The 14,950-nt window shown below is 35.2% G+C and overlaps 1 protein-coding gene across 1 annotated transcript in view; it reads right to left on the bottom strand.

Annotated features, from left to right (window-relative positions):
- Positions 1-4,147: 4,147 nt before the first annotated feature.
- Positions 4,148-14,950, bottom strand: part of LOC136030295 (delta-1-pyrroline-5-carboxylate dehydrogenase, mitochondrial-like) — a 66,480-nt gene continuing 55,677 nt past the window's right edge. The window contains 3 exon segments of the mRNA XM_065709168.1: positions 4,148-6,969; positions 9,346-9,464; positions 13,734-13,922. Coding sequence (XP_065565240.1) covers positions 6,854-6,969; positions 9,346-9,464; positions 13,734-13,922 — 424 coding nt within the window. The 3' untranslated portion in view covers positions 4,148-6,853.

Below are 14,950 nucleotides of genomic sequence, written 5' to 3'. Positions count from 1 at the left end.
TAGTTTACAAAATAAGATTCAGTGTTTAACAGCTCACCAATCCCCCTCTGTTCCTGTGGTGCTTTCAAATATTCCTGACAATATTAATATGCTAAACCCTATAAATCAGCATTATTTTGTGAAGAAACTTGTCTGTGCTGATAAGGTGAAACATATTGTTAGTCACCGAAATAGACTGGTATTCCACATTATTGATGAAAATTCTGCATTGATGACAATGGCTGCAATACTTAAAAATATGCAAGTTCGGGCTAAGATTATAAGAACCAAGTACGCAGGTATTATTAAAACAGACATTGATTTTGATGTTTCTCAAATCTGCGCGCTTGTCGAAGTGTAATTCCTGCGAAACGCTCCGGAAATTCAAGAGTTGTGCAGCTGAAGTCTAAGACAAATGATGACCTTCATCATGCATTTGTCTATTTCGTGTCACTCGAGCGATTGAAAAACCCAAGCAGTGTCTCAACTGCCAAGGATTCGGACATTTCGTTGGGGAGTGTTCAAACTCCACCATGTGTAGTAGATGTGCGGGCGAACATAGTAATAAGGATCAAGTGTGCCACATAGACATAAAATGTGCAAACTCTGAAAAAACCCACAGGAGTAAGAGCTTGATTTGTGTAGAAATGAAAAAGCACTTTCCCGCTGAAGGCCAAAGAAATAATGTTACTGTTCTAGGACGTTAAAAATTTATATCAGTATTTTATCAAAATATAAATGGTGCCCGTGAAAAACTATAGATTATTGAAAATCTGCATAATACTTCTGATATTGTGTGTCTTGCTGAGCTCACTTTAAGTAAAAATAATGTATCATTGTTAGAGTGTTTGCCTAATTCTCAGTTTTTTTCTTAGGCCAACAAATATTATAACTGACAGACCTTCAGGTAGTTTAGCTATTGCGATAAATGAAAAGTTCACCGCTTCTTTGTTAGATTCGAGCGATATTTATGTTGCTGTTGAGCTAGGATGTTTTGTATTGTTGTGTTTTTGTATACTGACTAATTACTGTACCCATACTTCTGATAAGAATTTTGCATCACCTAGTGCTTCACTATCAAAGGTTCTCCATAAAGTTCAAACTACCAACAGGTGGCTTGTCATTTGTGGTGACTTCAACATGAATCTGAATAACCCATCACTGCAGCTTACATAAATGTTTCTGTCATCAATTCCACTTGACATGCCTGTCCTACCTAAGTCTAAACTTTTATCTTATCTTCAATATTTTAGGTCATCCTCAAACCTCAATTTTGTCCTTTGCGATTATCCAGAACTTCAATCTACCCCTATTATCATCTCAGATAACGTCCTATCAAACAACTCTCTACACCCCCAGTTCAACATTTACATTTCCCCTTCACAAAATAAAACAAAACCACGTTGGTTTACAAAAGTATCATGGAATCACATAGATATATCGTCCTTTCAGTACGCGCTTTATTCTTTATAGGTGAAAATTAAAATCCCTTTCCACCTTCTGTCTACTTCACTGAAAGGGAACCCACTATACCTTGATTACTATTCTAGCTGAGTTGACGCATGCTCTTACGGTCACCTCTTCTGTATCTGTCCCTTCGACAAGGGTCAAAATAGGGACACAGAAACATGATTGGAAAGAACCTGACGAATTGCAAGATACCAAACACCGTCATAAGTTTTGGTTTCGGATTTGGGCCGACTGTGATCGTCCCCGCTCGGGTGTTATTATTTCGATTGTTAAATCAACCAAACGCTGAGTTCCGAAAAGCTCTCCGTCGTGGGAGAAGTGAAAAAGTTCAAACGGCAACAGGTGAGATAAGAAATAATTCCCAGAAGATTTGGAGGAGAGTTTCAAAGCTAGCATCAAGTCCCTCTTCGCAATCTAACCCTTTCGATATTGCTTCGCGGGAAAGACATTTTTCCTAGTTTTTCAACGGTTAAAGCTTAAACATGTACATAAACATAGCATGAACATAAACATGTTCTCCTCCACCATATGTCAAAGCTTGACAACACAAGGAACTTTGTCATTGTTACACCTTCAGCTGTCCAGACCCAAATTCATCTAATGAAACCTGGTAAAGCCCAGGATACGATAGAGGGCAAACTGAGCATCTCATATCCGCTACCCCACTTCTTAAACACTATTTGTCTCTTTTATTTCAGGCTTGTATTTCTCAGCAATATTATTCAACTGCTCTTTCGGAAGGTCTTGTTACCTGTGTACAGGTGAGATAAGAAATAATTCCCAGAAGATTTGGAGGAGAGTTTCAAAGCTAGCATCAAGTCCCTCTTCGCAATCTAACCCTTTCGATATTGCTTCGCGGGAAAGACATTTTTCCTAGTTTTTCAACGGTTAAAGCTTAAACATGTACATAAACATAGCATGAACATAAACATGTTCTCCTCCACCATATGTCAAAGCTTGACAACACAAGGAACTTTGTCATTGTTACACCTTCAGCTGTCCAGACCCAAATTCATCTAATGAAACCTGGTAAAGCCCAGGATACGATAGAGGGCAAACTGAGCATCTCATATCCGCTACCCCACTTCTTAAACACTATTTGTCTCTTTTATTTCAGGCTTGTATTTCTCAGCAATATTATTCAACTGCTCTTTCGGAAGGTCTTGTTACCTGTGTCTTAAAGAAGGGCAAAACCCAAAGTTTTATGAATCGTACAGACTAATTACCGTTTGCACCACAATTAGTGAGGTATATGAAAAACTGATCATCCAAGAAATAACACAAGGAGCGACCATGGGGACAACCAGTTTGGATTTAGCGAAGACGTGGGTATGCAAATTGCACACGCAACTTTTTGGCTATTTTAAACCGCTATGCGATGCTGAAAATGAACTTGTACGAGAGTGCAATTGGCATTTCAAAGGCGTTCAATTTAGTTATCCATCCACGTGCTATTCTTTCTCTATAGAGAAGTGCAATAAATCCTTTTGTCTGTCATCTCTTATGGAATTGGTATGGTAATACGTCCATACAGGTGCGGCTTAGTAGCCAGCTGAGCAAACCCATCACTGTTCGGAAAAGTGTGAAACAAGACTCTCTACTTAGTCCATCTCTTCAATAATGTCATCCGAACCGTTACTAAAAATATTCCTCCATTTCTAATTGAACCCCAAATTAATGTCAGCACCCTCTGTTACCCAGACGATATGCTTCTACTATCAGATGATCTCCAAGTTCTCCAAAATACAGTTAGTTCAGTTTGCCCTTGTTTCAATGAGATTGGACTTCTAGTCGCCTCCTCTAAAACTGAGCTGCTCTTCTACGGTTCGTCTCAACAATCTCCCGTTACTATTGGTGCCTCAGAAACTATTTCTACATCATCTTCTCTGAATTGTTTACGTCTCCCGTTTTGATTAAATGTTAAAACTACTAAAACCCTTGTTATTTCAGCGTTGAAAGAAAAGTTTAGAAAATTGTACAGGCTACTTGCTCGAGTTAAAGGCCAGTTTCACAAAATAACCCTGGGCAGACTTTACAACACTTTTTTTTCACCACACGTGTCTTCTTCTTGGTCTCTTTGAGGAGTTTTTTCACGATATCTGAGGAAAAAAAATAGATCTCTATTCTTTCGTTTTTTTCAAATATCTTCTGCAGTTACCGCTTTAGACTCGTAGCCAGTACTTTTTTGATATTTCTTCAAAAATGGACCAGCTAGTGGGCAGATTCCGTAAAGGTCGAGAAAATATTGTTGACTTTCCACTTAACTGTACAGCTTAATTGTGTTGCCTAAGTAGCTGATATGTTATTTGTTTTTTTTTGTGAGTTTTTTTGTGTGCTTATTGCTTCCAATTTTATTTTATTTTCTGTATTTTTGTACTCCTCTAAGTGCATTTTATGTATGTAAAGAGGGTTTAAATAAATTACTATTACTATTATTAAACATATCATGTTTGACGATGAGGCTATTACGTACCTAATATTATTGTAACTTTATGAATTTGTGTTTATTTAGTTAGATTTATCTAAAAATACACTGTGTATGCAACTGCTATATTTGTGTTAGGACTCGGAGTGATAACATACTTATCTGCCCATCTATACTTAGGTTCATCAGGGGGGCTACTTCTTTTTCAGATAATAAACAATTCCCTGCTGTAATTAATTTCACACAGAGGAACATTAAAGCTTAAAAAATTAATTCCAAAAAATCACTTTATTTCTTATATTCATCTATAAAAGCTCATATACATTTATAAGTTCAACTGTAAAAACCTACCAATGCCTGGATACAAATTGAACTTTAAAGAAGAAACCCACCGCGGTGCATCTACATTTACCAATAAACAACCAGAAGTTTGAAAACTATTTATCAAGACTACCGCTCTTTTGATTTCAAAGGGACTAGAGTTCTTAATTTTTACGAATATAAGTGAAAATTAACTAATTAAATAATGTTAACTAAAATGATCTTCGAAATAGCGCAAAGCAATAAAATATTTAAGTAGGAAAACTTGAAGCTTAATTATAAAACTGAAATGTTACTTTTATTAAAGCATTTATACTTGAGCCTTTACAAGCCAAATTGGTTCACTCACTTGTTTTCTTTTCTCTTTTTTCATATTTTTAGTGTCTGATAAAATTAATGATTTGTAGTTGAATAGTATAAAGAATGGATTTCCATAGGAGAAAGGGTTTGCATAAGATGAAAAAAGATTGGCAGCCTTAAAAAAAAGAAATAGAAAGGCAGCGTCTTAAAAAAACAAGACGCATCAATTTTTCAGAAGTCAAGTAGGCTAGATCCATACTATAGTGCAAAACGCACATTATTGAAATCCAATACAAATATATTAATATGTATATATGTATTATATAATATATATAAATATATATATATATATATATTTATATATATATATATATATATATATATATATATATATATATATATATATATATATATATATATATATATATATATATATATATATATATATATATATATATATATATATATATATATATATATATATATATATATCGTCCCTTCAGGGACGATCAGGGACGATATATATAACTGAGAAGTATATACAATTTTCTACTGTTTTACTTTGAGACTATTATACTCACCGTTAATTTAACTTCTCTTTTAACTTTTTATTTGAATATAGAGGTCATTGATATAATAACAATAAAAACTTTCTTTTGGTTCCTATAAAATCATCAATTACCCTCCCCCCTTAAGCTTTATTCTGAGATGTAATATTGTACTTCTGACAAAAATAGCAAAGAACATAAATTAAAGAAGTTATCTAAAGAGAAATATTGAATAAAGCCCATAAAAAGCAATCACATTTAGAAATTACAAGTCGAAATATGGCTTTTCAACATAGTCATCATAAGCCATAAAGGCAGTTCAAAAGAAAACAAACCAAAAGCTTCTAAATCAGACTTGGCATTGTTTGAATAAAAAGTTCAGTTAAAAATACACTCCATTATACAAAGACTCAAAATGTATTTCTTTTGTCACGTTTCTAGCTTCTCTTTCTAAAACTTTCATTTTAAATTTAAAACTCCGGTATCTGAAGGCAAGGTCACCATTTGGGGGAAAACAGGGGCGAAAAAGCCCTATCCCTTTTTTTTGAAAAAAAAAAATGTTTCTAGTCTTATTTCTTTTTTATAAAATACACAAGTCCACTTCGTAAAAGAACTAAACACATATGAGTCATTTTAGGAGGGCATTTAAGGCAAGATTATGTCAAACAATAATTGGAAAATTCTTTGCATCACCCTTAACTGTCCAAGTAAACAAAAAGTTCAGAAGAATTAATTTTCCATCAAGTTAGGAGGAAACAACTTTGATTATCATTCCTAAAAATACATAGGTCTTGAATGTATACAAAATCTTTTTGACGGTAGAGGTAACCCATAACTTAAGACAAAAAAGACGACAAACATATCCAAATTCAAAATTTTAATAGCCATCTCTAGAATTGACAATCTGACTTGTGTAAAACTTGGCAACGCCTCTGCATTCTAAGACGATTCACTCTGGTTAAGATTCTTTGCCAAATGTGGTGAATATTTCGGCTACCCAGACGTATTAACAGTTGGGATAAACAAGTCAAATCAAAAGGCACTTCGGAGGAAACCTAACAAATTTTCTGGTTAAGAATGAAACTTCTGGATGGAAAAAAAGAAAGAAAATTTGACTAAGAAAACTACGAAGACATCGGTTAGAAATCAATCTCCCATAGTGAGCACATAAGAACCTATTTAAGATTAGAAGTATACTTTTAACTTTATCTAGATTTCATAATTTGCTATTAGTTCAAAGAAACCAATATGCATCATAATTACCCAGATTTCAAAACAGAGGGAATCTATAAACTCGGAGAACAACCAGAGAGGAAAGCAACCACTTAACAGAAGTTTAATAGATTTGAGGAAATTTTGATAGACTATAGAATAGATAGAATACAATAGAAAGCATTTCAAGTTACATTTGACCAATTCCATTTTTGCAATAAACACTTCCAGAGATTCACTACAAAATTTTAGTTTTGGAGAGGCGAAATCCAAAACTAGAAAAGTAGCGTCACAAATGCCCAAACTGAGAGCTAATTTATAGAAAAAACTAACATTCCAAAGACCTGGTGTTAAATAAGCCCAAATTCACAAAACAGCTTGAAAAACGCAACGTGAGTCAGAACCTTTTAGAGAATGTATAGAAAGGATAGCTAAGTACAGGTACTTATATTTAGCATGTTATGTTACTTTAGACCGATAACAGCAAAATGAAAAGAATTCTCCAATAAAAAAAGAGGGAATTTTCCCTGCAGTTAAAAACCTTATACATATAGCTCTAGACTATGTTGTATATAAGAAAAGATAATCAGTGAAATCTTCAATTTTCCATGTAAGGATATTTCCATGTGTTCAGCTTTGTGAAACTTTCCTTAACACTCTGATATGATCCCCAACGACTTATGTAATGCGGAGCGCCTGCTTTGTCATTAGTTCCTAAAAAAGAATAAACCATCAAAACAAAAAGAATAACCATCTAAGACGAAAACCAAAAAAAAAAATGTCAACTGAATCTCTTAGAAATTTATCCAGACGTATTCAGAAAATTGTGTTCATGTAGCATGTTTCCGTTTTGTGTTTCAAGAATTTCACCATCTTAAAAAAAAACTCCTACTCGCTGAAGCATTGTTGACGATTTTCAACATTTGTTAACAACCTAATATGGAGCCACAGAGCGAAATTGTCGTACTTCCGAGATGGGCTAAAATGAGCCGAAAGCATCATCCATTGTACTAATTTGCTTAGAATTCGATTGTTTTGTCAGAATTTTACTTAGTCTATAGATCCCTATAATACGTGAGAATAAAGCAGTTGCCTAGCATTATTAAAATAGAAAAACTCAAACTCCGAAGTGAATTTCCTCAAAATACCTTTTGCAAAAATTACAATTTGCTCTGAGCCATTGCATTCCTTTACTCACGTCGACTCAAGATATAATATCCCTACGAGTTTAAATCGTACTGCCTGTGTCTCGTACACACAATGTGTCTCATACACTCCGATTACACTTACAAGGATGAAAAGATCCATATCTTTGCACCTGCATAAATATAGCCTAATGTAGCCTATATAAACTAATCTTAAGATGAAATCTACGCACAGGTGTGGAATGGCAGGAGGTGAGGGGAGGGGGTAAGTTTTCTTAGGGAACGTCGTTTGAATGCATTTCACGTGGATTCTTACCTCCACGATATACAGAAATGCTTAAGAAACTTAATTTAAACATCTGAAGCAGAAAACATGTTTCATAATTTTATACACAGGTTTTACAATGTGATAGATTATTTAATAAAAGTCCACACGTTTTGGTTTATAGCATGTCAAAACTTTTGGTGAATTTGGCAATTTCCACACTTTACACCGAACTTTTCGCACTGCATTGAATATTAATTTGCGTTTCCAGAAATGAGCGAAAAATACAAGTAAAAGTTGCCTGAAGTATAACAATGAGGAGAAAAAAGTCTTCCCTGTACGATTCGAAAAGCAACATAAGGGACTAGAATACAGTATCCTTTCCAAATTCTGCAAAAATCATCACGCAAGGTCTTTTAAAGAGTTCATCAATCTGTCAAGTTCAACATACTTCGTGACCTCTCTTATGTACTATTAAACGAAGTTATAAGCGTGCTATCAGCTCACTCACATAAAGGAAAAGCTTTCTGAAAAGTACTACTTCTAAAACAAACAACGGTTTGAAAACCATTAGAAAAAAAAAATCTACCGATCAATCAACGTCTTATATTTTAAAGACTAGATTTCTTCTTTAAACTTTACCACAGACATCGATTTGATAAGGAAAATATAAAAGAATGCTTACACAAGGGAAAAACAACAAAACTAATTAGATTCCTTAAGATGTGAACACAAACCAACACTTTTATGTGTGAGCGTTGGAGGGGGGGGGGGTAGAGGTGAATGATTACTTGGGCCAAGAAAGCAAAAGATACTTAAAGAACCGAGTCTTTAGATCCATACATATCGATTTTATAGAATTAAACATTTTCCTCCAAAATCTTCCTGGGGGACATTGTTAGACTAATCTTGCGTGAAGGAGCAATTACCCTAGCCCCCCCTCCCGGATCCAGTTTGTTTGTAATACATATGCTATACGCTACTAACATCACAAACCAGGCTAATTTGGCATTTTCTACGCTTGAATTTTTCTTCAAGTTTTCTTGCCCTGCATTCCACCTTTTAAGAACTTATACAAGTTTCATTCGCTCTGTTCTTGAATATTCTTGTCCGGTTTGGCATTTTGGTACAACTATTTCCCAATCTTATTCAATAGAGTCAGTCCAGAAGCGAGTATTAAGAATTATCTATGGTCAAGGTAAACTCCCATATCACTTTCTTCTTAAGCATTTCCAGCTCACTACCTTATCAGAGAGAAGAACCCTTCTGTGTACCAAGTTTGGCAATAAAGCCATGACAAAAGCCGTTTCCAAGATTTATTCCCCCCGCCCTTTCAACCTTTAAGATCCCGACCTCAAAGACCCAACTCCCAGAAAGTCCCACCCTTCAACCTCTCCCACCAATCCACGAGAGATACGCGTAGAGTTTCATTCCAGCATTTGTAAACATTATTAATCAGTGAATTTACCGTATTGACTCAGTTTTTTAGTCGATGATCGGTTTTTTTAATCTGACAAGTGTCTGTCTGACACTGTGTGTCTTTGTCTGTGTTTTTCCCTTTTTTTATTTGACAAGTTTTATCTGACTGTAATACCTGACATAAAGCGCTAATTCGGCGCCACGCGCTGTGAAAATCGTTTCTAAACTAAAAGTCTCTCTCTCTCTTAGCAGCCACCTTACCTGAAAGTCTACTTCCACCAAAGGGCTGCAGTCCAACAACTGCTCCAGTTGATTTGTCATTAATGTAGAAATTCCTACAGCTATATTTTAATTCTTGAGCAGCACGAGTCAAGAAATCCCTGAAAAATTGGAACATGCTTAAACCTTGAATATTATTGGAATTGCATGATGCCAGGCAATATAGAAGTGCACGTCAAATAATTCTGACACGCACGTTCTGAAGAATATATGTCAGTCAGAGCCCATGTCCCTCCTCCGGATACGTTCAGCGCAGTATTAGACATGGTTCTCAGCACTGTATTAGACATGGTTCTCAACCGCATAGACACATTCAACGAACCCCTATAAAAGATAAATTCCCGAATTTGATTCCAGTGATGAGATTATGTGCAAGAATCTCCACAAGAAAAACAAGAAAAACAATCCACAAGAAAAATCAGAGTGATTCAGTTGCAAAGTCATTAACTCGAATTTTATCAAAGGCAGCGCAACAGCGCTGCCTAAGTAAAGAAAGATATTGGCACAATGTATTATTTGTTTATTTTTTTCGTTTAGACCAGGGCATATATTATAGAAAAAAATGTCGCAGATTCTTCACAAAGGGCTCATTCGATTGAACATTGAAAGGGTTAGTGCCGATTTTTTAAGTTGAAACCGATTGGAGGAAGATCAACCCCTCCCTCCCGCCGACGCCCATCATTTCCCCTAACACATCCGATCAAAACTTCAAGATAGCCCTTTTGTTCAGCGCAGTTGAAAGGTCCGGAAATTAGGTTTTTGAGGATAACCACCCCACACAGTCCTCAGGGCATGGGTTGTAAGTTATGTCCTGGGAGTGTAAAAGATGTTTTTTTTTATAGAAACGGTTGTCGTATAAACTTCAGAGTGGGCTCATTGGATTGATAGCCAGAAATTCTAATGCCCTTTTTATGAGTAACAGTGATCGGAGGGCAGCTAACCCCCCCCCCCCACACACACACACGCGTCGTATTTTAGCGAAATGCATCCAGTAAAAATTTTGAGATAGCAATTTTACCCAAAATAGTCCAGAGGTCATATAACAAGGCTTTTTGCGGTTGAAACAAACCCCAAGAGCCTGTGGGCTAGGGTTGTAATTTATGCGCGGGGGAATTTAAGGTCTTTATTGAAGGAATGGTTGAATAAACTTTAGAGGTGTCTCATTTGGTTGAAAATTGGAAGTTCTACTTCCCTTGTAAGAGTCAAAAGTCATGGAGGGCAACTAGCACCCGTCAAACGCATTTGATTGAAATTGTGATATAGCCATTTTTTCAAAATAGACCAAATAACATTTAACAATGCCTCTAGGGTTAGCACAACCCCCCCCCCCCACGTCCGCAGCCCTGGGGCAAGAATTGTAAGTTATGCCTGGGGGCATATAAGGTTTATGGAATGGCTACTCGTATAAACTTCAGATGGGGCTTATTTGATTTGAAATTAGAAGTTACAGTGCCCTTTTTAAGAGTCAAAGTATTTTAGAGCAACCAGCCCCCCTCCCCCACGCCCATCATTTCAAAGGTTAAATAATTATGCCAGGCCCCTCTCCAAGGCCCCAGAGCAATGGCTCTAAGTAAGGCAACTTGTCCATTGTTCCCATATAGTATATGTTATTGAAAAAAGGTACCCATGTTTAAATACTACTTTCACAAAATACGAAGGGTATTAAGGTAAGTCTTTCAAGGAATGTTTAGGAGACTGTTAAACTAAATCAAAACATATTATGTGGCTACGCGTTATCAAAAGGTCGCAACTCAGTAATGACTGAGTATTCTAACTTAGGACTTTCAGGAAATGATAAGAGACATGATCAATTGACCAAAAATGCAAGATTTGCACGCTACTACTACTACAACTACCGCTGCTTTTACTGCTACTACAACTACTACTACTACCACTACGATCACTGAAAAAGCTACTGTAGCGGGTACTACTACGGCTAAGGATATTGAAGTAAAAATCTGAGGAAATGATAAGGGAAAAGTCGAACTAAATCAAAGCATATGATGTGTGTACAGATTGCTGATACGGGCGTATCACCAATATTTTTGGAACGGCTGATCTTATCAAGAGGAAACTTCAGGGATATCATTATTGGGATATTCAGTTGACCAAAAGGCAAAATGTAACTGCCACTAATGCTTTTAATACCGCTGCTACTACTGTTACTACTGCAACAAATCATATGTTATTACTGCTACTACTATTCCTACTATTACCACCACTACTCTGATACTAGTGCAATTGAGGCTAAGCGTATGAAGGTAAAAATTTGACAGAATATTGAGGGGGGATTTGAACTAAATCAGAAAACACTATATGTATGCAGATTCTCAAAAGGGCGTATCTCAAGAATGGCTTTGGGTATTAAAATGGAACTTTCAGAGAATACTTAAAGGGATGATCAATTGGCAAGAAGTTAATATATGTATGCCATTATTAATACTACTACCACTGCTACTCTTACTAATAGTGCTACTGCTACTAAACTACTCCAACTACTGCTTCGATTGCAACAACTTGTAATGTTTACAAGATTTTTAAAGTATTAAGATGAAAAGGGCGTCAGAAGCGCCCATCAGCAATTTTTGAAACGGCTTACCATGCCAAGGTGAAACTTTCGGGGCATCATGAAATGGATATTCAACTGATCAAAAGGCGAGATGTACGTGCTACTACCGCTATTAATACTACTGCTACTAATGTTTCTACTACTACTGATACAACCCTAACACTGCAACTACTTCTCCTACTAACACCGCAATGGGATGTTGAAAAAACCCAAAGGTGATATGTACATACTGCTACTAATGCTACTACTGCTACTACAACTATTGCTACTACACAAGCTAGGGATATTAAGGTGAGCTTTCAAGGAATATTTATGCAGGCGTTGAACTAAATCAAAACAAACAATGATTATGTAGATTGTCGAAAGGGTGACAAAGCAATATAATAATAACGTCTTACTTTATTAAGTTAGACCTTTCAGGGTAAGTTGTGACAGATTTTGAACTAGCCAAAAGACAATATGTGAATGCTTTTAATACTCTTCTACGGTTACTGTTACTAAAGACACTAAGGGCAATAAGTTGAAACTTTTAGGGAGCGTTTAGGGGGAGTTTCAATTAAACGATAAAGCTATATGCATGCAGGTATTAAAAGGAAATATAAACAATATCATATGCAGCGGTGCTCTATCATAACTAGTAATATCACTGATATGTTAAAGGAGCTAATTTGATTGGAAATTAAAAGGTCTAGTGCCCTTTTTAAGAGTCAAAAGCTATTGGTAATCAGCCTTCTAATTCTGTCTCCCTGAAAAAGACTATGTCAATATAAAACGAACAGAAATTAATGAAAATAAAATTTCCACGAAATAAATTTTTCAAGGAAAAACTAAGAACTTCATCAAACCAAAGATGAGCCAAAATAGAATCAAATAATCTACCAAGCGTAAAACTATCAAAATCAGAATCAATAAATAAATGAAACCTAAAACGGACAGAAAATACAATAAATAATCGAGTCAAACTCAAAACGAGCAGAAATTAACATGATTTGGACTCACAACCCCTACGCCTTCTCAAGGCCAGAACATAATTTGTACAATATTGAAAAAAATTAATTTTTCATATTTTTACTTTTATAACTTTAATCAACAATAAATTAAGGAATAAAGTTTTAAGGAATAAATATGAGCATAGGCAAAATATTTGTATTCTTTTCATAAAAATGCAAATTATGATCTGGTCTTGAGAAGGCATATTAGTTGTGAGCCCTAGTCGTAATTTCTGCTCGTTTTTAGTTTGACTCGGTTATTTATTGTATTTTCAGTTCGTTTCGTTTTTTTTTTATTTATTGATGCTAATTTGTGGTGGTTTTACGCTTGGTAGATTATTTGATTCTATTTTTGCTCATTTTTGGTTTAATGGAGTACTTTAATTTTCATTGAAAAACTTATTTTGTGGAAAGTTGTTATTAATTAGTAACATAAAATGATACCATAATATTTGCGCAGGCTAAACCAAACGGTGTTTTCAGCTTTACATCTTAGTTCTGGTTTAGATTTTCTAAATAAATTATTCAAGTCCCAACTGATGTTATTCCAAAGATGTCTTTTTTATACTTCTTTCAATTTGTACTTCTTCGTGTCTCGAAGAACGAAAACTACTATTCCACATAAGTTAAAAATCTTCATCTTCAACATACATTAACAAATTTGTTCTTAAGTTCGTAAGAAAAATATCGTGAATGGTATGTCGCCTAGGTTCTAAAGTAATAGAAAACTGAATCGTAAATAGTTCTTAGCAGAATTTGTGGAAACCTTTCCCACATAGATACCTTTTCTAATTACAAAAAGTGAAGCTTACTTGTCTTCAGCAAATACAGCACCAGTCAGTGCATAGTCAGTTGTTTTTTGAAGTAGTTCCATGACATCATATATGTCTTCATCGCGGTAGACGTAAGCAGTAAGAACGGGTCCAAAAATTTCCTCTTTCATTATTCGGTCAAGCGGATTTGAAGTCTTGATAAATGTAGGCTCTGCGTAATAACCAGTGCTGAAAAGAAAAACAATCAAAATAGATAATATCAGAGCAAAACACACAAGCAGATGAGGGCACCAAGCCAGTCATAAGCATGGTACAAATCACAATGATAAGAAGTTAAATCTACAATAGGGTTGTGTCGGAAAGATGCTGTAGGCAAAAATCTATTACAAAATCCAGCAACGTATCCAGCGTTATTGTCCGAAATCTAATGTCCAGAATCTATTGCTTCTTCAGCCAACAATAACAATATTGATTCGCAAGTTTGAAATTAGCGTTAAAACACATATAAAATGATGTAATCATGTCTAACGTAGTGAAATTATGACTAAATTGTAAATTTACCCAGTTGACATTATGTGCCAACAATTATTGAGAAATAGTTACAAAACGCCTGAAACCAAAAAAATTACTATAGCTTACAGACATTAGAGATGGCGGGCAGTGGGAGCTGGAAAATAGATCGACTTTACGCTACTCTGATTATAAAATGAAAACAAGTCTTCTGGATTTGGTAAATTGAATTTTTTTTAAAGTATTTAATTCATAAGAGGACATGTTAATGAGTGAGGAATAAAAAACTGTTACTACCTTTGCCAAATGTATTTGTTCTTTCTTTCAAAGATTCTTTCTCTCTTTTTTAATCTTTAGATTTTTTATTAAAAGCCTCTATCAGGATTTAGAGAATGTTGCGATTGAGGATTTTCAAGTCTCCAACTCTTCTGTAGTATTTTAACAGCAGCAATACGTCATAAGTTTATCAAATAATTTCTTTTCTTCAGATTATCCAGCCAATTATCCTTATCTGAATGAAAATCTCACGAAAATCTAACAACTCATCCAGGATAAAACAAGAACGCAGAGCTTTTGAACAAGCTCTAGATATCTAGGTACCCCCTTTTCTTTTGATATTTAATAGAATAAGCAGTCTCAGAAAATTTGGTGGGGGTAGGGAGAAGGCATAGAAAGCTGACGTCCTGGGGCTGTCGCAAATGAACAACCACTTGGAGGGGTTTATGATTTATATAGTATTTTAGTCT

This window comes from Artemia franciscana, chromosome 8, assembly GCF_032884065.1.
Source record: "Artemia franciscana chromosome 8, ASM3288406v1, whole genome shotgun sequence".
Lineage (NCBI taxonomy): Eukaryota > Metazoa > Arthropoda > Branchiopoda > Anostraca > Artemiidae > Artemia > Artemia franciscana.
Note: the sequence above shows the minus strand (reverse complement) of the source record. Positions and strands in the feature narration are given on the sequence as shown.